The 27,102-nt window shown below is 37.9% G+C and overlaps 2 protein-coding genes across 6 annotated transcripts in view; one reads left to right on the top strand and one right to left on the bottom strand.

Moving 5' to 3' along the window:
• Positions 1-398, bottom strand: part of AGTPBP1 (ATP/GTP binding carboxypeptidase 1) — a 66,456-nt gene extending 66,058 nt beyond the window's left edge. The window contains exon 1 of one of the 2 annotated variants that reach the window (XM_066988424.1): positions 264-398. The gene's annotated coding sequence lies outside the window, so the exon portion shown is untranslated. Of the gene's footprint in view, positions 1-155; positions 240-263 lie in introns of those variants that run through there. The other variant, XM_066988423.1, reaches the window with a different exon arrangement.
• NAA35 (N-alpha-acetyltransferase 35, NatC auxiliary subunit) lies at positions 218-26,393 on the top strand. Of its 4 annotated transcripts, none has more exons than XM_066988429.1 (23): positions 218-327; positions 903-1,036; positions 2,078-2,111; positions 4,849-4,963; positions 6,035-6,109; positions 7,405-7,572; positions 8,323-8,389; positions 9,972-10,015; positions 10,445-10,495; positions 11,342-11,425; positions 12,253-12,367; positions 12,865-13,043; positions 14,127-14,186; positions 15,352-15,458; positions 15,676-15,742; positions 16,399-16,497; positions 18,758-18,936; positions 20,658-20,794; positions 22,160-22,227; positions 22,467-22,607; positions 24,127-24,249; positions 25,353-25,433; positions 25,981-26,393. In XM_066988429.1, exons 2-23 carry the CDS (start codon positions 913-915, stop codon positions 26,038-26,040), a joined length of 2,178 nt encoding a protein of 725 aa, XP_066844530.1. In that variant the 5' UTR covers positions 218-327; positions 903-912; the 3' UTR covers positions 26,041-26,393. The 4 variants fall into 4 exon arrangements, with proteins under 4 accessions (XP_066844530.1, XP_013051258.2, XP_013051257.2 ...); XM_013195804.3 differs by lacking the exon at positions 218-327 and adding an exon at positions 544-689; XM_013195803.3 differs by lacking the exon at positions 218-327 and adding an exon at positions 710-732.
• Positions 26,394-27,102: the final 709 nt, after the last annotated feature.

Raw genomic sequence — 27,102 nt, 5'->3', positions numbered from 1 at the left:
CGGGGTTGTGCACTTTTTAAATTAATACCCCCCTTCCCTTCCCTTCCCTTCCCTTCCCTTCCCTTCCCTTCCCTTCCCTTCCCTTCCCTTCCCTTCCCTTCCCTTCCCTTCCCTTCCCTTCCCTTCCCTTCCCTTCCCTTCCCTTCCCTCCCCACCCGGGCCCTCCCCAGGCCGCCGCCGACCCCCCCCCGCCCATCAGCCGGTAGCGGCGGTGCGCGCACGCGCAGACGAGGGTGCGCAGAGGAGCAACGGCGCATGCGCACCGAGGCCGACTCCGATCTCCGTGTGTGGCGGCGGCGGCCGAGGGGCGCTCCTTGTGCGCGGCGGGTGAGGGCCGGGGGCCGCGGGGGGCGCCTCACGCTCCGCGGGGGGGCCCGGGGCGGGTGTCTGGGGGCAGGGGGGCGGTACCGGGCGAGGCGCGGCACCGGCGGTCCTGTGCGGGCGTCCCCCGGGCCCAGCGCGGCCGTTGCGGCGCCCGGCAGCGGGCGAGGCGCTGCCCCCAACGGCCGCCCCCAGCGGCTGCCCCCAGCGGCTGCCCCGGCGCCCCCGGCCCCGCCGCCCCTTCGGTGCCGGCGCCGCGGGTGCCTCCTGCCGCCGCGGAGGCCTCCGGCGGGGGGGCCGAGGCGGCACGTAGCGGGCCGCCGGCGAGGCTGCGGAAGGGGTTTTCCGTCATAGCCTATAAGCTAGTGGTAGGGAAGCTGTGGGTAACAACGCATCCTCTAGAAAAGAACTGTACGAGTAATTTTTTCAGTCTATTACGTAGTAGTAGCTGTTCGAATGAAACCAGATTCGTCTGTTTTCCCGTTTCCCCTGATATTGCAGGGAAAAAAAAAAACACATTCCATTGAAGCGTTTTCTGTAATTTGTGCGTAACGTGTCGTGTGTCCGATGTGGGTTTAAAGGTGCAGCACCATGGTTATGAAGGCTTCAGTCGAAGATGACGATTCGGGATGGGAGCTCGGTATGCCTGACAAGATGGAAAAGAGTAATACAAGCTGGATAGATATAACCCAGGACTTTGAAGAAGCCTGTAGAGGTGAGTTTTAAACTTAAACCCTTGGAGAACTGAGAATAATTTTTTGGTTTAGTAGTTTGACCCGCGTTCAAGATCCAGATGAGTGGACCACACTGATGCTATGGTTCCCTGTGTTTGATTTACTGCAAGGCTAGAAATATCAGAAGAACCTTGCCTAGCTTCTTTCAGATTACATAAATATCTTCTCTAGTCATGTTTTTTCTGTTGTTATCGTATGCATTTTTGCATCTGATTTTTTTTTCTTTGCAAAGAGTTTTTCCTGTCTCATGCTAAGTGGAAAGCCCTCTCATCCATGCAGAATCAACATTTTTTTCTGTACATTTTTGAATCTGCAGCATCTGATGATTTTTTTTTCATTTAATTGGTCAGTGCTTCATTTTTCATCTTTGAAATAAGGGTGACTTTCAGAGGAGATGCAATACGTCCCACTCGCAGGGAAACAATTGGTTTCATTTAAATGACCACCTTTATGGTTATTAGCTATTAGTTTACTATGACAGCAAGTTTTTTTAATTGATTTTATGATGACATTAAGGAAAAAATGTAAAACTTCAGCTTACCACACAACGAAGTTACACAACGATAGACACAATTTCCTTATACTTTGAAATAATTCCCTTTTATTGGTGATCTGTACTTCGTTTGCTTATCGAACACATCTAAAGGCTTTGTTAAAAATAATGAGAAAAAGTAAGCATTTCCGTAAATACCTTCTCTGGAAAAATTAGACATCTTCATAAAGGAGCACGGAAAAGTGATGTCCCGTGTTTCAGGCTATTCAAATGCTACTGTTGGGTAATTTTAAACCCCTTCAAGTGCTAGGATAGCAGCGAAGAATTAGGGAATATGAAGGGCTGTTTTTCTAGCCTTTCAGTTTTAAAAGTGCTTTCTAAGTAAAAGCAAATAAAGGTAGGGTAGAAATGCCTGCTTCCCACAAGTTTCTCTTTTAGCGTAATACCATTTTTAAGTAATACAACTCTCCTGGACAAGTTCTGTTGGAAGGATGATTTTAATTATTTATCATGTTCTGTTTCTTTGTAGAACTGAAGTTAGGAGAACTGCTTCATGACAAGCTGTAAGTATGCCAAGCTGTAAGTATGCCTTTAGGATAGTTTTGTTTTTTTTCATAGAATTAGTGCAAATGCTTTAATACTTACTAATGAGGAAGTCATGCAGTATGAGCTAAGTTTCTTTTGATTTTTATTTAACTAAAGTAGTTGAAATATTCAGAATACCCATTCATCCTCATTGGTATGTATGTGATGCATCTATATGAAGGCTGAACGTTTCCCATAGTGCCAGTATAGCATTACTTTTTCTGTTAATAGATTCAGTGCGAACATTAGAGGTTTATAGAACTTGTTATCATCAGTGATGCTGAAAGTGGTGAACCTACTGACCTATTTTATATGGACATGCTTTTACACAAAAAGACCAGAAAGGTTTAGAGTTTTTAAATTCAGTTACCTCAATTGTCACTAGCAAGTTTTAGATAGATGTGCTTTAGAGTAATTCTAAAACGTAATGCCAAATTGGAAACTGAGAACTCTACAGACTAAGAAAAAATACACTTAAACAAAAAGCATGTGCTAAGATCTTAATGTTTTTATTTTTTTAAGAATTAATTGAGATTAAAACATTTTGAAGAAAATGTAAATTATTTAACTGTGTAAGTCTGTTCACTTGCAGAAGGAAAGAACTGCCCACTTCAGACTAATAGCTTAGAAGACAGAAACACGCTATATAATTTCTTAAAATTGTGTTCAAGGATGTCACAAAGTTACTCAGTAGAATCAAAGTACATTTTCATGGTATAATTCTATACACAAGTGCCTCTCAGAATTAGGACATCCACCATGCAGTAACCTTTTTTTATTTAAGAAAGGCTTCTTCAGCAAATCCACTGGATATCAGTGTACAAAAAGTGAGGCACTATATCCTGTTGTTGTAGGCCAGTCTTTCATTGCGTGTATCTCTTAAGCAAGCTTTTATGAACTTGCTGACTACAAGAGATACATTGTCACGTGCTGGAGTTCTTCTGCTTGGTTCATTTTTGGTGTCAGTTTTCTTATAATGCCCATTTGAAACAAAGCTAGTATATTCAAAGTATATTACTGTTTATATCATGTGTAATGCCATTAATTCGTGGGGGATATATATATTCAAGCTTGAGAAGTGGGCCCACATGAACCTAATGAGGTTCCACAAGTCCAAGTGCAAGGTGCTGCACCTGGGTTGGGGCAATCATGACATGAGCACAGACTGGGAGAAGAACAGCCCTGTGAGAGCAGCCCTGTGGAGAAGGATTTGGGGGTTCTGGTGGACAAAATGTTCAACATGAGCCAGCAGTGTGAGCTTGCAGCCCAGAAAGCCAGCTGCCTCCTGAGCTGCATCAAAAGACGTGTGGCCAGCAGGTTGAGGGAGCTGATTGTCCCTCTCTGCTCTCACTTGTAAGGTCTCACTTGGAGTGCTGCATCCAAATCTGGGGCCCCCAGCACAAGAAAGACGTGGACCTGTTCGAGCTGGTCCAGAGGAGGGCTACAAAGATAATCAGAGGGCTGGAGCACCTCAACTATGAAGAAAGGCTGAGAGCTGGGGATGTTCAGCCCGGAGAAAAGAAGGGTCTGGGGAGACCTCATTGTAGCCTTTCAATGCTTAAAGGGGGGTTTATAAAAAATGGAGAGCAACTTTTTACATGGGCAGTCTAGGAGGAAGGGTACTAAACTAGAATAGGGTAGATTTAGATTAGATAGTAGGAAGAAGTTCTTTACAATGAGGAAGGTGAGGCACTGGAATGGAGAAGCTGTGAGTGCCCCATCCCTGGAAGTGTTCAAAGCCACGTTGGATGGGGCTTCGAGCAATCACATCTAGTGGAAGGTGTCCCTGCCCATGGCAGAGGGATTGGAATTAGATGATCTTTAAGGCCCCTTCCAACCCAAGCCATTCTATGATATGCCTTACTTAGGGTTTTGGATGTAACATAATAAAGAACATCTGTTTAACTTAACATCATTTTATCATTTTATGTATTTTTTAAAAAGGTGATATGTCTGTATGGGGTGTATAGAAACGTGTGCATGGATTTAGTGTGATATTTGGCTAAGTAGTGTTCTTTGGCTTAAAATAAAAACTAAGTGTTTTTTGCTAAGCATCTCTTTTCTTACATACTTCTTGAACAATCCTTAAATTTATGAAAACCATGCCCTCTCAAGATTGATAATAGAATCAAATATCCTGAGTTGGAAGGGACCCACAAGGATCATTGAGTCCAACTCCTGGCTCCACCCAAAAATCAGACCATGTGTCTGAGAGTGGTGTCCAAACACTTCTTGAACTCTGACAGGCTTGGAGCCATTACCACTGCCCTTGGGAGCCTGTTTCAGTGCCCAACCACCCTCTCAGTGAAAATTAATTTACTGCCAATTAAAATGTATTTACTCATTCAGGTAGTGTGAAATAAAAAGTTAAATATTAAACCAACAACTTTCCTCCCCCTCTTTACCAGGCTCAACTTCACTCCTTCATTCCCAACTACTCTACCTCTCCTTCCCTACCCTGAAGTGGTACAGAGGGATGAGGAATGGGTGCTGCAGTCAGTCCGTACCAGTTCCTCTCCGCTGCTCCTCCTTCTTCGCACTTTTCCCCTGATACAGTGCAAATCTCTCCCATGGCTGCAGTTCCTCTTATAGGTTCTTGTCATCAGTCAGAACGCAATGTATTTAAGAGGGTTGTCATTATATGTTCTTTTATGCTGGTTTGTGAAGACCATTTTGTATAAGGTAATTAAACTTGGATCATTTTTGTCTCTTTAGTTTTGGTCTTTTTGAAGCCATGTCTGCCATTGAAATGATGGATCCCAAGATGGATGCTGGTATGATTGGAAACCAAGTTAACAGAAAGGTTCTTAACTTTGAGCAAGCTATTAAGGTTTGTGGGAATTTTCTGTTTATGCCTTTTCACTGGCTGTAGAAGTATGGTATAGCTTAACCAAATTGCAGTTAAACATAATTCAACTTCATGTATGTTTTCACTCTTTACATAAATTGACTTTTCTCTTTATTTTGGATAAGTAGCTTGTGGTGCTTGCCTTTTTTGCTATTTACATTACCACAATGATAGTAACTCTTTAAGTTGAAAAGTACTGTAAAACTGTTAAGTATTAATACCTCAAATAAATACATTTCAGAAACAGTTCGGCAAGTCATCCCGTGCTTCCCTAAAACATGTCTTTTATATGAAGATAAATTGGTTAGTCCATCTTCCAGATGAAAGGAAACCAGCTTCTCTACAAAAGCTGTAAATTAACGCTTTGTGACTATCAGTTCATTAGCACCGAAAAGAAGCTGGCAAATTTAACGACATTCACAGTGGTAATTAACTTCTGAATAGTCAAAACTGATTGAAGCTAGGCTGAAAGACTGTCTTTTACTTTGGAAAAACTAATGGACTCAGAGAGGAAAAAAAAATTTGCCATAATACTTTGAACAGACTGAAAGAGAAGCCCCAGTAAAATAACAGCCATCTAATTCTTGATTCAGATGTGCACACACTGAACAAATAAAATCAAAGAAATAGGGTTGCTGCTTCCGTTCCTGACCCTCAAAGAAGTAAAACTACATACAAGTATCTGCAGTGTAAAAAGCAGCCTTCATAGGTCGTACATATTATTCCTTGTTCAATTGTTACTGTGGCTACACATACTATTTTGTGATTTTGAGTGTTGCCAGTTACTTGGTTTTAAACTGTTATTGGCAACTCATAAATCAGAATTTTTATTTTATACTGTTCTTTGAAAAGCTCTCTGTTGGTCGATGTTCAACACGATGATAGAAAGTAAACTTTTCCAGAATTTTTGAGGCATTGTAAAGCTTATCATATGCTAGTGTTCTGAAATCTTAACCAAATTGTAATTTCTTTTTTGGCTGTACCAATAATAAGTCGCATTTTGTCTGTGGTCTTCCAAATTCCTAAAATTTGTTTGTTTCTTTGTTTTTTAAGGATGGCACCATTAAAATAAAGGATCTCACTTCACCTGAGCTGATAGGAATAATGGATACATGCTTTTGTTGTTTGGTGAGGATTTCTCCGCTCTTAGTGTTAAATATTCTTGCTTTCCAAATGTAATCCCCCAATCCAGATTTAAAAAAGAAAAAAAAAAAAGAACTTGAGGAAAAGGATCCACTAAGCAGAAAATATGTACTTTGTGTTTTGATTTCCATTGATACATTTGCACTGGCGTATACCAGGCCATAACTTTGATTTTATGTTTCTGTTTGTTTGCTTGTTTTTTAATTCCTAGAAATCATTATGGAAGAGAACTGGTAATATTTTAAATAATGTGAAAAGGTTCTATAATGATAGTTTTTTCATGTGTATATCTGCCTGCTGTCTGTCAGGGTTTGTCTGTGTGGCAAGTGATACTCAGTAGTGTACAGCAGCCTGTTGCTCATCTTTGTACAGTCAGCATTGACTTTGAGCTTTCATTGGCGTTTTGAGGAATGGAAAGAAAATATCTAATTCCATTTAGAAAGGAATTATGTGAATTATCACACATTTCTACATATTTTCACATATGATAATTGTGACTATTCTTCCTATATGTATCTTTTCATTTGCTCAGTAGATGATACAAAATACTTTAAGATACTCTTTAAAATTATGTCAGTAAAACTACTTCATTTTTTTTAAAGCAACAGTTCAATTTTGTTTAGTTTATTCACAACAAACCATAGAAAGGTCACTGTATATTTGATGTGGTGTAACATTATTCCTTTTTTCCAGCCCCTTGAAATACTGGTGAACTGCTGAACTTTTAAGGAACTATGGTCATGTTAGAAATCTGATCCTACTGTATTGCATGATAGAAATAATATGTTAAATTACCAAAGCTTTTTCCCTTTAGTTTAAACCATGAAAGTAGAGAAATTGGTTTGTGAAAAGAAGCTGTGAGTTGTAGAGGACATGCAGAATATTGCTGAATTGTTTCATAGCTACTTTAATTTTTTGTTCTGTATTTGAATAGAGGAAACTTTTTTTTGTTCTGTATTTGTATAGAGTAAATTTATAAGTCTGATGGTCTCTTAACTTTGTCATGTGTAAGCTACAGTTAGAGAGCAGAGTTGAACTCTGTAGAAGAGGTTTACCCCACACTGCAATTTGATAGTGCTTATGGTTAATTAACTTACTGCCTTTCACAGACAGCAGATGGGCAGGTTAAGAGTCCTTCTCCAACCCTTTTTGCTAGATGGAAAGTTAAGAGGATATGGACTTTCTTACTTGCTGAAGCACAGTGAGATGCAAAAAGAATGGGGATATAAAAATGAGGACTTGGCTGTCATGAATAAAACACTTAATTTTCTTTTCCCTAGATAACATGGTTAGAGGGACATTCCTTGGCACAGACAGTATTCACTTGCCTTTACATTCATAATCCGGACTTCATAGAAGATCCTGCTATGAAGGCTTTTGCTCTGGGGATCCTAAAAATCTGTGATATTGCCAGAGAAAAAGTTAACAAAGCAGCTGTTTTTGAGGAGGTACGTTTCAGTATATCTTATGGGTAAGTGTGCTACACTGTATGTAGACTCCTTAACACAAATGAAAGAGCATTTTAGAGAAATTTATTCCTGTTTGATTGGTGGGTACCATAGGAGCAGCACTTCATCCTCCTGAAGGTGTTAGACCTGATCTTTTTAAAATGCATTTTTCTTCAATGGAGATGTTTCCTATATTTTGCTTGAATATTGAGGCACATAAATATTTTATTCAGGAAATAATGCAAATTTTGTGGCTAACCATTTGAAATCACATTTACTTGTGGTTTTCATTCTGTTTAGTTTTTGATTTTTCTACTTCAGATAACCACGTCTGTCTATTTGAAATGTATATATATCAGTGGAACGAGAACCTGGTTTTCTGTGCCCTTGTACCGGAGAAAACCTTGATGTTTTCTGAACTTGGACAAGTACTTCTTACTGACTAGATCTAAAATTGGTTGAATAGTACTGTGCATCCATCGTTCTTGAAATGTTTTGAGAGGATGACAATTGGTAAGAATTATGAAGGCATACTGGTATTAAGGGTTTATGCAGAAAATGGTTTTCCCAAGCTGGATTTGAGCAGGAAAAGCACCCTAACCAAGGTTGTATTCCATTGCTTAGAATAAAACCGAACTTCTATTTTATGTTTTATTTATTTATTTATTTATTTTATGCTGCTAACAGTTTTAAGTTTTTTGTAGTTTTTATTTATATTTCACTACTTCATGCTTCTGCAATTTTTTTTAGGAAGATTTTCAATCAATGACTTATGGATTTAAAATGGCCAACAGTGTGACAGATCTTAGAGTTACAGGTACAGCTTCTGCTTTCTGTTTATCTTTCCATTAGTCTGTCTCGTCTGAGCAAGCTGGTTACTTTCAACTGAATTTAATGAATCAGCAGGAATCTCAGTTGTTATTTTTTTCTAGTTCTGTGAAAACCAGTGGCTTGGTAAAAACCAAGCAAATATGGCCAACCATATTTTTTTTTCTTGAAGAAAAGTTTCAGCTATTTATTTGTTAAATGCCTGAAAAACAGGAGAGGTGCTTTAATACATGCCAGCCAAGTGGCTAAGCATGGGATCATCCAGGACTGAGATAGATACAAATCACACCTAAGTGTTCTTCTTGAATTCTGCTTCTCTACTTTGCTATTTATTGTGATCTACATGGACTGCTTTTGAGGAAAAAGTAGTTCTAAAGCTATAATAACATATGTTATTAGTGTATACACAGATATTTACGTTAGTCTTTTCTATGCAGTGTTATTCATAGAGACTTGAACTAGTTTAATATTAGAAGATTTGTGGAACACTTTAACTTTGGGTATACTCTGATTTGTCTGTTGTTGCAAGACGACACCAAATTAGGTGCGTGTGTCGATCTGCTCGAGGGTAGGAAGGCTCTGCAGGAGGATCCGGATAGGCTGGACTGATGGGCTGAGGTCAACTGTATGAAGTTCAAGAAGGCCAAGTGCCGGGTCCTGCATCTGGGGCGCAACAACCCCAAGCAGAGCTACAGGCTGGGAGATGAGTGGCTGGAAAGCTGCCTGGCCGAGAAGGACCTGGGAGTACTGGTTGATAGTCGGCTGAATATGAGCCAGCAGTGTGCTCAGGTGGCCAAGAAGGCCAACAGCATCCTGGCTTGCATAAGAAACAGTGTGGCCAGCAGGGCTAGGGAAGTGATTGTCCCCCTGTACTCGGCTCTGGTGAGGCTGCTCCTTGAGTACTGTGTTCAGTTTTGGGCCCCTCACTACAAGAAGGACATCGAGGTGCTCGAGAGAGTCCAGAGAAGGGCAACGAAGCTGGTGAGGAGTCTGGAGAACAAGTCTTACGAGGAGCGGCTGAGGGAGCTGGGGTTGTTTAGCCTGGAGAAGAGGAGGCTCAGGGGCGACCTTATCGCTCTCTACAGGTACCTTAAAGGAGGCTGTAGCGAGGTGGGGGTTGGTCTGTTCTCCCACGTGCCTGGTGGAAGGACAAGGGGGAATGGGCTAAAGTTGTGCCAGGGGAGGTTTAGGTTGGGTATTAGGAAGAACTTCTTTACTGAAAGGGTTGTTAGGCATTGGAATAGGCTGCCCAGGGAAGTGATTGAGTCACCATCCCTGGAGGTCTTTAAGAGACGTTTGGATGTTGAGCTTAGTGACATGGTTTAGTGGAGGACTTGTTAGTGTTAGGTCAGAGGTTGGACTAGGTGATCTTGGAGGTCTCTTCCAACCTAGATGATTCTGTGATTCTGTGACATCCTGTCATCCCGCATGATTTTTTTTTCCTAGTATTTGGCTAATACGTGTTTAAAGCACTTCAAAACTTGCCTTCTCCATACAGTTTTCTTGCTTTAAGTGGTGTAGGTGTACCTAGGAATGCTTCTCAGCTTTTAGCTGTATTGTCACTTTTACAGGTATGCTAAAAGATGTAGAAGATGACATGCAAAGACGAGTGAAGGTATTTCTCTTATGCTTGCCTTGCTGATTATACTTAAGGGGTGCTTAATGTAGGTTTGGGAGAGGGAGAAGTCTGTCTATAAATGTTGATTGTGGGTGTTGATATTCTTCTGGCTCTTATGTAGGTATACTGTGTGACATTGAAGAATTCAATCTTCCTTTGTCAAAGTCTACTATATAAAATGTTCTTAAAATTTCCATAAAAAGTGGAAATTGACTATTTGCAAAGTAGACCGTGGTCGGTATAATTACTGTACGAGTGTTCTGGATGACTTAAGAACGTAGATTATATATTACGAAATTTTGAACTTGAGAATTGTTTTTTAGGGCTGTTTAACAGATGGATGTTCTAGAGAGTATAAAGGTGTTTTTTTCAGCAGCTTCCCTTTGCAATTTTCAATAAATTATTTCAAATTCCTTTACCTTTTAGAGCACTCGAAGTCGACAAGGAGAAGAGAGAGATCCTGAAGTTGAACTTGAAGTAATGAATTAGTTACTTTTTTCTTCCTGATTTCCCAAATTAGTATGTTGTTAACTTAAATCAGTATTTCAACTTGTGAGAAGTGTGTGTCACCAGTGTTGCTACTGCTCGCGTATCTGAGCTTCTCTAAACGTGGCCCTGAGCATAGCCCATCCTAGTAGGTTGGATTTTAAGCTCTGAAAAGCTTCTTGATTGATACTGCTGGGAGAATAGTGATGCTGCTGCAATGCTGCCATTTATTTATCCATCTCTCAAGAAAAGATAATTAGCAAAGTAGATTATCAGTCCTCTACCTTCTTCCCTCAGTTCCTTCCAACAGCGTTTACTGCTGCTGTCAGCTTCCCTGTCAAGGGAGAAACTAGGAAGAGAAGATGGAAGCAGTGTAACTCCTTCCAAAACGAGTGATGATTAGTGTATTTGATGTAGTTCATATGGAAGGGTATGGTTTTTCTTTCCCAGTAACCTAATTTATTCAGAAATAACCTGTAATGTGGATTTTCAGGAAAAAAAAAAAGAGAAAAAGTCAGTTTCTTTTAATAGCTTGTGACTGTTCACCTAAGCTGAAATTTGAATGGCATTTGCATAGGAGTTAGCTAGTGGTTATACTTTACTGAAAGCATCTTTGTATTTTTTGTTAGTGCTTTTTTTTTTTTGTTAGTGCTTTTCTGGCAGCAGCACAGATTTCTTGTATAAATTCTGTAACACTTCTTCAGGAAAGTAGATAACCTGTTTTTAAGACTTGGGAGCATAATGTTATAGGTTTATGGAAGATATTTTAATAAGTTTCAGGATTTAATGTTAATTGAGTGTATTGCTTAGTAATTTGAAGCATTTTTTTAATTACAGCATCAACAATGTTTAGCTGTGTTCAGCAGAGTAAAGTTTACCCGGGTACTACTGACTGTTCTAATAGCATTTACCAAAAAAGAGGTACGTTTGTTTTTTTATGTGTTTTTATTATAATTCTTTCTCTAAAGCAGAAAAAATACTCTGTGAACCTGAGTTGATGTTGCTGCATGTGCAGGGTTGGGGAAGGCCTTATAGTAGCTATTGTCAGTTTCTGTTCAGTTCTTACGAAAACGTGTGAATGGGCAGTAACTGATGTTAGTATGACCTTGTACAGAGAGACAATGTCACTTCTAGAACACATAAAGAAAACATTTACAGGTTTGGGATCGCTCTTTTCACACTCACAAGAAAAACTTTTCTTTCTCAAGTCCTGTCTCTTTGTCAGTTACCTGACACTGGGCTGTATTGTGTCCATCTCTAGAGAATCATTAGCTTTTCCATCCATGTGGGTATTGAGTTTATATCTAGCTGCCTACAGGACAGTTTAAAAGACCTTTATTAAATTGTCAGGTCCAAATGTAATCGATAGACATCAATGTTCAAGAAAAAGGGATTGAGTAGTTCAGAAGAATTACACTCTAACCATTTGTAGAATGGAAATAAAACTGTGATGTGGAACTGATCTACTCTGATCTACAAGCAAATTCTCTGTATTAATTGCTATGAGTTAATGATATGTGCAAAACCAGGTCATCTTAGAGTCTGATTACCGTATAAGTTAACTTCACAGTCTACTTTGAATTGATTTAGGTCTGTGTAGCAGCTTATTATTGTAGTAGAATTGTGGATATAATAGGTGAATATTATGCGGAGTTATGGATCTTGTTCAGCTTCTGTTAGCTCTTATGGAGGTCTTAAACTTTTTATACTTTCACTGGAAGTGCTAATAACTGTTCTCTGCCTTTCAGACAAGTGCAGTTGCAGAAGCTCAGAAACTGATGACTCAGGCAGCTGACTTGCTTTCTGCCATCCACAATTCATTACATCATGGTATCCAGGCACAGAACGATACCACTAAAGGAGGTAAGTATCAAATTTTATAATTTCATTCATTTCTTAAATATGTTGCCTTAATAAACTCAAATATTGAAGTATATTTAAAAAAAATCACTGCTTATCTTGGACTAATAATACTTGTTATACAAGCTGTTATAGATCTGCATTTTTATCTCAATTTTATTTCTCTAAAAGTTGGTTCTTTTTAAAGTAATATTATCATGTCAAAGCCAGAGACCATGTGAGCTTTTGGTAAAGTGTATTGCACTCCAAATTAGTGCATATGCTATTTCAAGATAAGAAACACCACCTCGCTTTCTTTGTGGGTAATTGCTAAGGCGTTGAGTTTTTTTTTTCTTTAATAGTAATCATTATCTCAGCTGGGGAGTTTGTGTCACCAGAAATTAGCCATCAGTTAAAAAAGTTAATTTTTGCTAGTGGAAACATTTGTATTACACTTCAAAGTGAGTTCTGAAAACACGGTTTATGTGCAGCTTTTCTCTTTCTCTCTTCCCCTTTCTTAGATCATCCTATTATGATGGGCTTTGAACCCCTTGTTAATCAGAGATTGCTGCCTCCAACTTTCCCTCGATATGCAAAAATAATTAAAAGGGAAGAAATGGTCAATTATTTTTCCAAACTAATAGACCGAATAAAAACTGTATGTGAAGTGGTCAACTTAACTAATTTGCACTGTATACTGGTAAGCATTAATATTTTGTATTTATAGCCAAACATAAGATCTTACAGTATGACTTTTGAAAAAAATCATTCCATATATACAGTGCTGTTGCTCACCGCAGAAAAAACTGTGCTATATCAATAAATCTTTCGGTATTTCGTATTGCTGTGTACCATTTTAGAACCTACTCTCTTTCATGATACTTCATCGTCATCTTTTTTTTCAAAGACCTTTTCACTCAAACTTCCCGTTTTCCCATTACCTGTTAAGTAATAATGCATGGCAAAGACAGAACATAAGCACATTAATTTCTATCTGGTTCTTATTTCTTTGGCTGAAGAGCTGTATCTGCAATAGCAGGACACCATTCCTTACTGTATTCCTTATTCTACATATGTGCCTGTAACACAAGAGAGCACTTCATACATTTGCATTTAAGCATGTAATTCCTTGGATAGACATAAAGCTAAGCATCTGCCTGTGTTTTTCCCTGAATAGAGATGCTGCCCTCAGTTACTGCCTGCATTTATTATAAGTGATTTAAATGCTTCAGATACTTTCTAACACAATTTGCTGACTGACAAAAGAGCAACAGTTATGTCAGGTGTAGTTCAAAGACCAAGCAAAAATCTTTTGTCTTCCTGTAATCTGTTACAGGATATACTAAAACAGTATTTGCGTGAAATACCTGCTGCCAATTAAACTTTGCAGTTTTGTTACATACCTGGTTCAATGTTGCTGAGACCTGAGCTGTTTCACAGTATCTCTTTTTCTGTAATATTAACCATTTAATTGTTGCATCTGAAAAAGAAAAGTCAAAACCTTTTGTTCTGTTCAATAATGGATAATTACAGAAGAAATAGATTTTAGCTTATATCTTCTGTTTTGTTCAAATTATTCATGCTTATTTTCTTACAATTTGTATAAGCTATGTTATGTGCATGTCTGTGTGTGTGTATATATATATAGGTGTATTTACACAATTGTGTTTATGTGTGCGTGTGCAATGTGTACATAAAATGCAACTCTATATATCTGTATATAGATAGATAAAAAAGTTGGATATTAAACTGACTTGTCTTTTTTTTTCCTAAATATAACTAGGATTTTTTCTGTGAATTTAGTGAGCAGTCACCATGTGTTCTTTCAAGATCTCTGTTACAGGCAAGTCCTAATCTATGTTGTTGAGTAAAGTACTTAAAATTTCATGACAAATACAGATTCATCTTCTTATTTTAAATATTTAAATTATTTACATATCACTTAATAATATACAAGTTGTAAACATTTTCTCTAGGTACTTAAGTATCAGATAAATGGAGTTTATGTTCTGATGTCATTTTTTTAAACACATTAAAATAATGTTTAGACCATGTTAGTACATGCTAATTAGAGCACACTGTTGAACTTTTTTTCTCTACCTTAAAACTGTACAAGCATTTTTATACTGTTCTGTACAGACTGCCTTAATCTGGGACTGGTGTTTGTATTCAGTCTCCCTGTTGTGACCGAATTTCATATATAGACTGCTTATATTCCTACAAGAGTAACTGATGGTTAGGGCACAACAGGCTTCTATTTTTTTTTCTCACTGTTTCACTTGCCTTGAGAGTATATTATATATTCCTTAACTCAGAGTAAAATATACTTCCTTATGAGAGATTTTGATTCAAATAGGGTGTCCCTGAACATCACATCCCCTTTGATCCTGATTAAGCCATGAATACATCTGATGGAAAATAACTATTGGCAAGTAAAACGTTTTCATAGTGTGTGTGTGTTCTGACTTTCTACTACACGTCTTTGTGCAGTCCCTGTGGGTGCCTGGCAGCAGAGCTTTTTCTTCAGCTGCTGGTAAACCATGTAAGAAAGGGACAGTGCACACTCATGGAGAAAAGTGGAATGAGCAGCAAACATAACCAATGAAAGCAGTAGTATCTATAGGATAGAGAAAAATCTGCATTAGGCCTATTTCTTTTCAGATTTGCCTTTTCTGCCTCCAGGGAAACTGCATAGCCTAGTTTCTGTTAATCTTCAGAAAGAAACATCTGTCTGATCAATTGTCTTTGAAGTCCAAGAAAAAATCAGTTTTCTTATGCACCTTACAGAGCTATATTTGTATTAAGGGATTAACCACATAAGTGACTGATCTCAGTATACCTTTATTTCTGAGACCGTCACCTTGTACCTAGACAAATTATTTTAATTTTTAAAGCAATCTTGCAAGTTTTTGATACAATTTAGGTACCATAACAGCTTCCTATTAGTAATTTCTGAAGCATAACTTTTAACTTAAAGAATGTTTCTAAAAACACATTTTTACTTTCAGACAACATTTCTGGTAGATAACAAGAAGGTGTTTGGTACTCACCTCATGCAAGACATGGTAAAAGATGCTTTAAGGTCTTTTGTCAGTCCTCCAGTACTTTCTCCAAAGTAAGTGGATCTTGAATTGACTTGCATGTGTTTACATATATGATAAAAAAAATATTTCTGCGGACATATGAAGAACGTGCACACTTTGTACTTACTTGTGCTTATTCATGAAGAAGTTAATTACTGTTGCTGCCTTCATGTTTCTTCTTGAATTTTGTGCTATGTAGATGGGTAACATTTATATTAATATGTATGCATATTGGTATTTCCCTTCTAGGTGTTGTCTTTATAATAATCACCAGGCTAAGGACTACATTGATTCGTTTGTGACACATTGTGTCCGGGTAAGTGTTCATTCCAATTACAGTAAATAAATGCATATATGAGTACTTCTTACCAAGATTTCCTACTGTTGAAAGTGAAACCGTTTCTTACAGATTCCTGATGTGAAGGCAAAATTGCAAAACTTAGCCATCTTGAAAATGAATACGCTTTTAGAAAGCTGGTATAATAACTATGGCTGTTTTTTGCCTGTATTGTTCTTCCAGGTTTTTCACTAACATTTTGACTAACACTTCACATTATTAGAAATCCACACCCACTACCACAAAACAAATGCATAGCACTAGAGTAAAAAATACTTTTTACCTTCTCTTCTATTTGAAAAATAAAAAAAAAATGTTTGAAAAGGTTCTGTATTTATTGCTACAGTGCAGCACAATGAAAAGATCAGAAAATAGATTTAAGTAATTTCTCTCTTCCCACGAGCGGTCTGTTCTGATCAGACTCCTTAGGGATGTTCCTTCAATCTCATGTTGACTTACGTACAGAGAAATAGACACTTGCATTGCTCCACAGAGCTTGCATTCCCCAGGGAACCTAAAGGAACCCACCTCCTAATACACGTTTAAAACATGCCCAAGCAGACATCACAGTATTCCTCCCCATAGCAGTCTCAAAGTTGTGCTGAAAAATTAAAACTACTCTTTGTTTCTTTCAGCCATTCTGTAGTCTGATTCAAATCCATGGACACAATAGAGCTCGTCAGAGAGATAAACTGGGTCATATTCTCGAGGAATTTGCCACCCTCCAGGATGAGGTAATATCCCAGACAGCAGGCCAGCAAACCTATTGTTCTAGGTATATTTGTACCCTCGTGGAGCATATGGTATTAGATTCTATGCAAAAGAAGCAACTCATACTGTTTGTTAGATCTGTTGAACAAAAAGATACTGTTTTTTTTTAATTATTATTTTAGATTAATTTTATCCTATAAGTAGTCTTTGGGGAAATCTGCTCTTGTGTCTGCAATCCAGTGGCAACTCCAGTGCTTGTGGTCTTGTGTCCTTTTTGAAACTGTTGGTCTGCAAGATGTAAGCAGGGAGAGATGGGCGAGATGGATGTCCATCAGGTTCCTGGAATGCATTGAGGACTGCTTCCTGCTACAGGTCCTCAGTATGCCACCTAGGAACACTGAATTGCTAAATTTACTGCTTGCAAACTGAGAAGACTTAGTTAAGTTCTTAACTAATGGTGGCCTTGGATACAGCAATTGTAACAGTGTGGGGTTTGGGTTCTGGCTGAGCACACTGAAGACCAGTAATAGGACAAACGCCTAGATTTTAGAAGAGCCAACTTTAGTATGCTTAGCACCCATCTGTGAGGGATTTCCTAGGAAGCGCACATAGAAGGGCAAAGAAGCTTGTAAGCGCTGGGAGTTATTCAAGAACAAACTCCTGGAATTGCAAGAATGGACCACTCACTACAAAGGGAAAGGAACAAGGCAGAGCAAGAGACCACCCTGGCTAAATAATGAGCTTTTGTCTGTGCTTAAAAGCAAAAAAGAAGAGTACTGTGTATGGAATTGTGGCCAGCTATGCATTGAGGACTACAAAAACCTTGCTAGAGTAGACCCGTTGTTGAACAGGACTGAGAGGCTGGTTACTAAGAATCCTGACAAGGTGTAGGTTTTCAGTACCTTCATTACGTCCATCTTACCAGCATAGCTGGAGCCCAAATCCACACGATCAAGTAGTTACAACAATACATGTGTTACCGCACCAGCAAAGGAGGAAGACAAGTGGCAAAAGGTACAAGCTGCACTGCGAGAGGTTTTATCCTGATATAAGAAAACATTTTTTTTTACAATGATATCAACCAGTTACTGGAACAACCTCCCTAGGGATGTGATGGAATCTTTATCATTGAAGGTTTTCAAGATGAGGTTGGATAGGGAGCTGGGTAATCTCATAGAAGTGCCCTGTTCCGTGAAAGGTTGGACCTGATGGTCTTTGGAGGTCCATTCCAACCTGGGCTGTTCTGTGATTCTGGGAGACATATTTGCAAGACACTTCTGAAAATTAAGATTTATAGCTCTGTAGGATGCAAATTGCTAAATTTTTCTAAGTTTTAAGAAGTTTATGTGAAGGAAATAATAACTCTTAAAAAATATGTGCTTCAGCTTGTTTTGAACATTTCTTCAGAATGGGCGGTAAAAAAAAAAAAACAAAAAAAAAACCAACACAGGAAAGGTATATTTCCTCTTGATGGGAATGTTTTATTTGGCGTCAGAGGTAATGAAATAAGCAAATATTTTCCAGGATCTTCATGGTAAGGAGGACAGCCCAGAAAGTTGGGGGGGAGGGGAGAATTTGTGTGTTCCGGCTTCTCTGAAAATGGTTTGCTTGAGAGTTTGCTGCAGTACTGCAGCTCAGAGGCACTGGTTTTTTCACTTTGTAATAGGTAACATGGGGTGATTTGTTCAGGACTACTGATAATATTCCTACGGTGGAATATTTCATATCTTTTGTACAATTACTTTTTAAGACTGCATAGGTCTTACTAATGTTTTACTTTCAGTGTTAGGCCACAGTGCGTTTCTTGCATACTAAGCTTAGAAATATACTTTTTCATTGCAGCTACATAAAAAAATAAAAAAAAACCCAAACAGATAATTGCCAATATAGCAAAACAGATACCCACTTGTGTTTTTTGAGGTCCAGTGTTCACATGACTGTTAACAACTTTAAAATTTTAAGTTTTAATAGGAGTAATGTTATTAGTGGTTGATAAACTTATTTCCCTGTATGACTGTATTGAGCATTTTTTTGTCTGTTGTGCTGAATTTTCTTACAGGCATGTGAGTAACCTTTCTGATTTCTGACAGTTCTAGAGCATAGAGGTGACAGTATTTGGAAAAACATTTCTGTTTTTAATCTGGAGCGTAGCTTTGCTGACCCAATTTGTATTCAGATTTTGTTAAGATTTTATTTCTGGCAGAACTCAAATGCTCTTCCAGTCATATGTTCTTCCTTCCCTGTCTGTTATTGAGTAGTTTGTTTTGCTTTCTTTTTCGGTAGGCAGAAAAAGTAGATGCAGCACTTCATAGTATGTTACTGAAGCAGGAACCACAAAGGCAACATTTGGCATGCTTGGGCACCTGGGTCCTATATCATAACCTTCGTATTATGATACAGTATCTTCTGAGTGGCTTTGAGTTGGAACTTTACAGTATGCATGAATATTACTACATATATTGGTAAGAGGATGCCTTATTGACAGTTCTTGGGGGAGGGCTGCTCCCACTGAGTTCTAGTTGCAAATAGTTAAAATAGGGACTTCAGTTATTACTTTTAATCTCAGTCTTGCTCAACACACTGTTTAGTTACCTATTCATAAAATTACAAGTGGAGAAGGAAAATCTATTGCTGTCTTTCCTAGACTTAATAATTAGTGTACTTAACATTTTCTTGAAATAGTAATTGGTTCTCTGTTTAGCTTTTGAAAACAGTATCTTCGAATGAAAATAGATGAAAAATACACTGGTTTTGGCAGAAGAGAATGCAGAAGGAAAACAATTTCCTTTATTCTTTTCTGTCTTTGTCCTATCAAGATCAGTAATCTCATTGATCCCTTTAGCATTTTTAAAAAGAACTTCAGAGTTTTAAAGTTGTGACTGTCATCTAAAAGGTGACTATGTAAAAACATCTTATTCTTTGAGCATATTTGATGAGGTACCTGCATTGAGTCAAAACGGTCACACTATATGGAGTCAAAATACTTTTTTTTTCTTTACCTCATTATCATTCATCTTCATTCACATTAAATTATTTTTCATAGTAGATGTCTTGGTCCAAATCAGAAGATTTTAAATAGTTCATTTTTTTTGGTTCAGCATTAAAAAATTGATGTTGAACCTTAAAGTACTTCTGTACTTTTGAGTTTGTTTGTTTTTTATGAAGCTACCAATAAAAAAAGCTCTTACCATGTAAGCTGTCAGCCTTCTTTCTGAGTGATGAGACAGGTTTAAATGACTTGAACTTCAGTGCATCTCATTATGTTTTGCATTGTTTCATTAGTGGATTAAACATTAAGTGGGAGAAGTAACACTATAGATATTTACCAGAAGATTGCAATATGCTCTAAGTATTACCTTAGTAAGTAATACAAGGTTTTCTGCAACTTACTATTTTACCTGTCTGTATTTCCCCCTCAACCCCATTTTAATAAAATCATTCTTAACCAGAGCTATCACATCAGCTGTTTTGTCTCCTCACTTTAAGTGAAGAAAAGAAAAAAAAATAGAGGAAGTGTCTGAGAGGAGATCTGCAAATTTCTCAGTAATTTTTCTTCTGAGTTACAACTTCTTATGAAACTTTTTTTTTTTTTCACATGCTCCAGATTTGTAATTTCTGCTCTTTTTTTCCCCATTCCTTTTGGTTTGAAATCAGGTTACGAACTTTTTGGATCCACTGCCGCTCACTAAGAAATGTCTCTTAAAGAATTGTTAAAGATTTCTCTTAAATATTAAGAGAAATTGCATGTGGATCTAGTGTTCCTGAGGGATTGGCTTTTTTTGGTGATTATTTATGGGTTTTTAATGCTTGAAACAGTTACTAGTAGTAACTCATAATAAAACTAGAGACATAGCATTTAGACAGCAAACCAAGCATTTTTAAAATGATGGTGGGGGAAGGAAGAATTCTAGAAAAAATAATCTTATATGGATTTTGAAACAGTAAGAAACTTTCACTTCACTTAGTAAATGTATGCATACCTTGAGACTCTGTGTGGAGTCTTTTAATAAAACAAAACAGAATAAGTGGTTGATTTCAGCAGTGCACCTTCTTCAAAACAGGTGGATTTAAATGTCCTAGTAGTCTCGTGATTAGTTCTTTGGCTGACTTAGCACTCAGTTGGGATGTGTGCATTAAGATTTACACTGTGGTATGTAACAGCTACATACTGTTTCTTCCATAGGTATCTATCAGAGTTCCTGTATGCTTGGTTGATGTCAACACTGAGCCGTGCTGACAGCTCTCAAATGGCAGAAGAGAGAATAATGGAGGAACAACAGAAAGGCCGTAGTAGCAAGAAAACAAAGAAAAAGAAAAAAGGTATCTGAGGTGTAAAGTGTAACTCAGACTTTTTCTTTTCTTCTTGTGGCTGTGTAGAACTAAAATTTAAAATTAATCAAGTGAACGTTTATGTGAGTGGGAAAAGATTCCTGAAGTTAATGAAGACTGAAAGTAAAGCATTTTAACTAAGAACATTCTCTGCATAAGAATTTTCCACGGTTGTTTATTTCAGAATTGCTTTTTTAAAAAAATCCCAAACTCATTTATATTCATAGCTTCACCAGTAGTGTTATGTCTTAGATGCTCTAAGGTGTAATTAACAGCACCAGAGCAATTGTCTTTGAAAAACACTACATTTTTACAGTCTATAATTCCTGTGAAGGTATGGTTTTTTTAACAAGCTTCTGTAGCTAGATTCAAAAACCAAACTTCCAGTGTCTTTCTGTAATTTCTTTTTGGCTTCAGAATGTGTTCAAGCATGTTTCTTAATTTTACAATGGTGAATTGCCCTATTTCAGTTCAGTGGTAGTAATATTATGCAGAAACCTCATTCAAAAGTCAGACTTTCTCTGATGTATGTCAGAAAACAGGCGATGAGAATTTCTTTTCCTAAATCATAGCCAACTGCTACTGTAGTCAGAGTGATAAGCGTGCTACTAAAGAGGCAGCTCAAACCAGTCTTTAAATAGCATTTAATACGGATTTTCCATGCCTAAGTGGTTACTAAGATTGTGATGTATTGGAGTTACCTTAGCATTAACTTTGGAACTGAACAGCATGCAGAAGTTCTACTTCTTTGCTGTTCCTTCTTTTTTGTGTTTATATATCCTTCTCTTCCACTTAAGGAGAACAATTAGATATGAACAGCTCAAGATCATTTCAACTAAATTCCCTTTGCTCTAGAAATTTGGAAAATTACTACCAAATTTTATGCTTTCTAAAAAGGTACCAAATTTGGGGCCAGTTAAACAATGGAAGCTAAAGGGGAGCATCAAGGAATATTATTAGGGTAAGAATCTTTCTAGTTAAAAAGTTTTAACCTTCTAGTCTTAAATGTTTAAAAAATACATGGATTAAGCAAACAACAAACTGTAAATTTTAGATCATTTAATGTAATATAGTGACATGCTAATACCATTGACAGTCTGAACAGAGTTATTCCATTGAAGGCAATATCCTGTTCATGTGATGGTTGTTACTAAGTATGTCTTGTGATGTTTCGTATATTCAGGGGTCAGACGAGCAAAAATTTGTTCCTGATATTTAAGCTTCAGTTTTCTTTCTTTATTTTTAATGATATTTGAGGATTACATCAGTTTCAGAAAACGTGAAGGAAATATTTTGATGTGATATACGTATGTGTGCTTATGTTGAATAAAAAAAAAATCTTTGTGAAATTTGCAGTTCGCCCTCTGAGTAGAGAGATCACCATGAGTCAAGCATACCAAAATATGTGTGCTGGAATGTACAAGGTAATTTATATGTGCTTGCTGAACAATGGCTTAATTTTTTTAAAATAAGAAGTATACCTGCATACCCTCTGTTTTTAGTGGGACTGGAAATTAATTTCAAGTTAATAATGTGATACAGTAAATTATTTACTACTATTACCTCCTTCCAATTATAGCTAAATCATAACTTCCACCTTGCTCACAGCAAAATACAACATAAAGCTAACCCTTTTCACTGTACTCTGTCCTGTCCTTTTTAGACAATGATCGCATTTGACATGGATGGCAAAGTAAGAAAGCCTAAGTTTGAGCTGGATAGTGAACAAGTGCGATATGAGCACAGGTTTGCTCCGTTCAACAGTGTTATCACACCACCCCCAGTGCACTACCTGCAGTTTAAAGTGAGTAATCTTAAAACGTGGCACCACTCATTCTTTTATAAAAATCATTTGTTTACCTGCTATAGACAATTTTGTCATTGTAAAAATTGCTCTTAACATCTCGAAGTTCACATTAAGGCTTACCTGGGCAACCTCACCTAGTGGAAGGTGTCCCTGCCCATGGCAGGGGGGTTTGAACTAGATGATCTTTAAGGTCCCTTCCAACACAAACCATTCTGTTTCTATAAGTCAAAATTGCAAGGATTTCTAGCTTTAGTTGCATGCAAGGAAAAACATAGTTTTGAATTCGTAGTAAACTCAGACTCTTAGATGCTTAAAAATTGGTCATCTTCGGCAGTTTGAGATGCTTGTGTTGGTTTGCATGAAAATAAAGTTTATTGAAAGTCCATTGACACACTTTTTGGTTGTGTTTTACCTAGCAGAATGTTTTTATTACTGCAGCAAGCAAATAGGAAAATGAAACAAAGATAAAATTAAATTTCAGTTTTAAATCACAGAAGTGCTGGTTGGAAGCAATCTGTGGAGGCTTGTTCTGTCCAGTCTCCTCCCTGAAGTAGTATTATAGATCAAACCAGCTGTGTCTTTGTCTAACAAGTCTGAAAAAAATCCAGGGATATCTCCAACCTGTCTGGATAACCTGATCCCATACATTTTCAGATCCTCTTAGTCTTTGGATAACCTGATTCAGGGCTGTGCTATTAGCCTTTCCTCCTCATGTCCTGTTTGAATCTCTCAAGCTGCAATTTGTGGTCTTTCTCCCTGTGTTATATTGTGTGCCATTAACAGGGAGCTTAAGATCACCCTGTTGGCTTGTATTCACCTTGGTGTTCACTGTACCTAGTAACCAACTACATTCTACTGATTTGTGGGGCTATTCTGCCTCAGATACAGAAATTTGGACATTTCATGTTGAACTTAGATTTCTGGTGGCCAGTCTTTTAAGTTTCTAAAGGTCTGTCTTATACTGAAACTGTACTATTTTGTATGCCAGCCACAATTCCTGAATTAGTGTCATGAACAGTTGTGAAAATGAAGACTATCATGGCTTCCTCCCTTGTCATAGAAGGTTTTATCTCTGAGTAAAAAAAGAGTTAAGGGATCAAAATTATGTAAAATGAAGCGTGAGTCTATCACTTGCCATAAACATGCCTCGAGTAATTAACATTACATCCATTTGTTCTCTTTTTTCCTCCTGTTTTTTCCTGTACTTTCACTTGCTGCTGCATGGGACTAAAAAAGCAAGTGAATGTCAAGTTGCTCAGAACGGGGATAATTTTATCCAGAGTAGTAGTTCATTGCATTTTGTGGCACTACAAAATGATATTTAAATAATTTATTGCTGCTTGATATTTGCCTTTTAAAATTAATGTTTTCAACTTTACTGCTTATTCTTAAAGTATTTAGTTGACATAAATTTTTCTTCTTCAATACAGTAATTTGTTTTCAATTAAGGTAATAAAAATAAAATTCCTTGGCAACTGATCTTACTATGTCTTTATATTTTTCTTTAACATGCTAGGAAATGTCTGATTTAAATAAGTACAGTCCCCCTCCTCAGTCAGCAGATCTCTACATGGCAGCTAGCAAACACTTCCAGCAAGCAAAAATGATTCTTGAGAATATTCCTAACCCAGACCATGAGGTAAGGCTGAAATACTGGAAAAAGGAGTGGTTGCTAATAACAGAATGAGTGTGTTTGTTTTTTAGCAGTATTTGTTTGAGATCGAGGGTGCCTCACGTGTACTCTGCTGATGAGCAAAGCTGAACGTTTTGGTTACGGAGCAGACAGGAGGCTGGTGTCGCAGTGGTTCATTTCAGTACATTCGATAATGAAATCTGGGTTGTGCTCCCTGTTCCAAACCCTCTCCCTGCTGAGTATCTTAAACGATAGGAAGCAATTTATCTATGCTTGTTTGCTGCCTTCTGGCCACATTCAAAGAGCATATCTCTTTTACCGAGAAGGTGACACGTACATGTGCCTCACGTACCTGGAAACTGGTCATTTTCCCTAAGAGATGGGAAAAATGGCTTCAGCGTCATCAGGCTGGAAAGAGGATTTGAATCTGGCATTTGTTTCCTGGAGCAGTTTTCTCAGCAGTAATTGTAAACCCTTGTAGGAGTTCTTCCCTGTTTGTTCATAGCCTAAAAACTACGTGTCTGTGAACTGTATTTTGAAGTAAGGACACTTACTCTGTTGCATCCGAGCAGGTTAAGAACAGTTACGGGATTAGGTTCTTCTGAGGATTTAGGAATCCCTGCCTCTTTTCTGGTTCCTGGTGGTGCTTACACAAGAGCTGGCTAGTTGAGGCTAACAGTAGTTCGAGGTAGTTCAAGTGTGCCCAGAGCACTTCCATTAAAAAGCAGCCTGCTTGGTGCTTAAGTTGATCTTCCTCGTCAGGTTTGGATCAGTGTATGGGATAAGATACCAAGAGTCTGTCTAAACCTTTATGTGGACAAGTGCCTTAGAACTTGCCATAGTTTTAACAATCCTTGAACTTAACCATGGAAAGCAGTGGTCTCTATGGTCTGTTGAATAAAAAAGTCAATATTAAAATAAATTAAGTATATCAATTGGATTAATGAAATTCAGAGGACATCTAGAATGCCTTGATCTCATCTGAAATAAACTGGTGCTGGAAGAGGACTGCAAAATTGTTAGAGTATGTAAACATTTGAGTGTTATCCTTGAATTATTTTTGAGGTCATATGCTTCCACTTGAAAACTTCTTGTTGTTTTTTGTTTAGGTCAATCGAATCCTAAAAGTTGCTAAACCCAATATTGTGGTCATGAAGCTACTGGCAGGAGGCCACAAAAAAGACTCTAAGGTAAGAAAATGCCAGTTGAAATGAATGTGAAGTACAGTAATAAATGCAACGCTACCACAGATTTCTTACAGCTGATTTAGCGGATTGAGGCCATAGTTAGAAGTAGTTTGTTGTAGTTATTTAAATAAAGAAAACTCTCTATTTAAATGTCTTTGAAACAAAATTGGATAAAGCGTGTGTGGGATGACCTGTGCAAGTATGGGTAGTCTTCAAAAGCAGAGAGTAATTGGTAGCTACGTATCATCAGCTTGTGTAGCAGGCTTCAGGAGAGGGCCTTCAGGCTTCCTGCTGCGTGGTGGGCACGGAAGAGGGAAGGATCACACTGAAGTAAGGCACACCAGCGCTCTACAACTTGGCGCCCATGACCACTGGAGAGTGACTGGAATATCCAGAACTGGGTTGGGATATTTTCCGGATAGGAAAGAGCTGTGATTATTTTTTAAACCGCCTGCTATTTGAAAGTTTTCATCTATCTGCAGGGTGTACCTCATTTTGAATACAAATTCAGTAGTGCTTCAATGTAAAATTTTAAACCTTTTCCTTCTAGGTTCCTCCAGAATTTGACTTCTCCCCTCATAAATACTTTCCAGTTGTGAAGCTTGTTTGAAGGATGGGATTATTGTTAGGATACCTGAAGCATAATCAGATACTGGCTGTCAGATGGAGTATCTTGTGCTGTACCAACCGAGCAGGATCTCTGGGATAAAAGTATTATTTTATGAAATATCTCTAGTCTGCCTTCTTTGTATGACCTGAATGACAACTGCTGTTTTAAAGTGGTTTGTATAATGTTCTTACAGGTGAAGCTGATTTTAATCAACTGCATTGCTGAAGAATGTTGTACCTTACTTGATTTTATTAGATTTAATCATAAATCATTTTTATGAATGAACTCCGACAGAAAAATGGCATTTTAAAGATTTAGTAACACTCATGGCTGAATAAAAATACTGCAGTGTAGTCTTATTGTCTGTGAGGCACAGCTGAGCTACTATAAGTCTACTTTGAACAAAGCCACTTGGAGAAATGGTCAATTTCCATACTTTTGCCCAAACTGAATCAGATGTGCTCATTTTGCAAGTAGAAAGGCTGATTTCCTTTCTTGCCACGTCCAGCAAGCTATAACAATCTTTATACAAATCAGAATCAGATAAAAACTAGACTACTTCATTTAGCACCTGCATTCACTGACTTGACTTTACTGAAGCCAGTTGTGGAGGAGGTATTTTGTTTCAAATGGAGGAGATGTCCTTAAAGACAGCAAGAAATGGAGTAAGTTATTTTTTATTTCTTTATGGCACTTGAGAATCTGCATAGCTAATACTAGAATAGGCACTAGCAACACTGGAACACAAGACACCAGGAGCGTATTTTAATTAATTTGCTATGTGATTTCAATCCTGTTACAACTTTGCCAATGCAAAGGAAGGACTGCTAATTTGTTCTGTTGCTTCATCAGCTCTTGATGCACGACCTTCATTGTGTTGCTTTGACTCCAGTGTTGCTGCTGAATACTGCTGCCTTCTGTAAGGGTTAGTAGCGATAGAAATCCCAAACAGGGGAAGCCGCAGTCCTACCCTTCCCTTCCTGGAGGAGTTCTTCCTCCTGTGCTTCCAGGCGTGAAGCAACAACAACAGGCTAGCTCCTGTGTTAAGCAGCCTTCTACTAT

This window comes from Anser cygnoides, chromosome Z (assembly GCF_040182565.1).
Source record: "Anser cygnoides isolate HZ-2024a breed goose chromosome Z, Taihu_goose_T2T_genome, whole genome shotgun sequence".
Classification (NCBI taxonomy): domain Eukaryota; kingdom Metazoa; phylum Chordata; class Aves; order Anseriformes; family Anatidae; genus Anser; species Anser cygnoides.
The sequence above is the reverse complement of the archived record's forward strand: the minus strand, read 5'-3'. Positions and strand labels throughout refer to the sequence as shown.

What these genes read in the sequence shown, in the direction of transcription:
- NAA35 (XM_066988429.1), top strand. Translation starts at nt 913, where the DNA reads ATGGTTATGAAGGCTTCAGTCGAAGATGACGATTCGGGATGGGAGCTC. An exon ending in GACAGATCTTAGAGTTACAG is followed by an intron (nt 8,390 to 9,971) that starts GTACAGCTTCTG and finishes TCACTTTTACAG; the next exon opens with GTATGCTAAAAGATGTAGAA. An exon ending in TAGCATTTACCAAAAAAGAG is followed by an intron (nt 11,426 to 12,252) that starts GTACGTTTGTTT and finishes TCTGCCTTTCAG; the next exon opens with ACAAGTGCAGTTGCAGAAGC.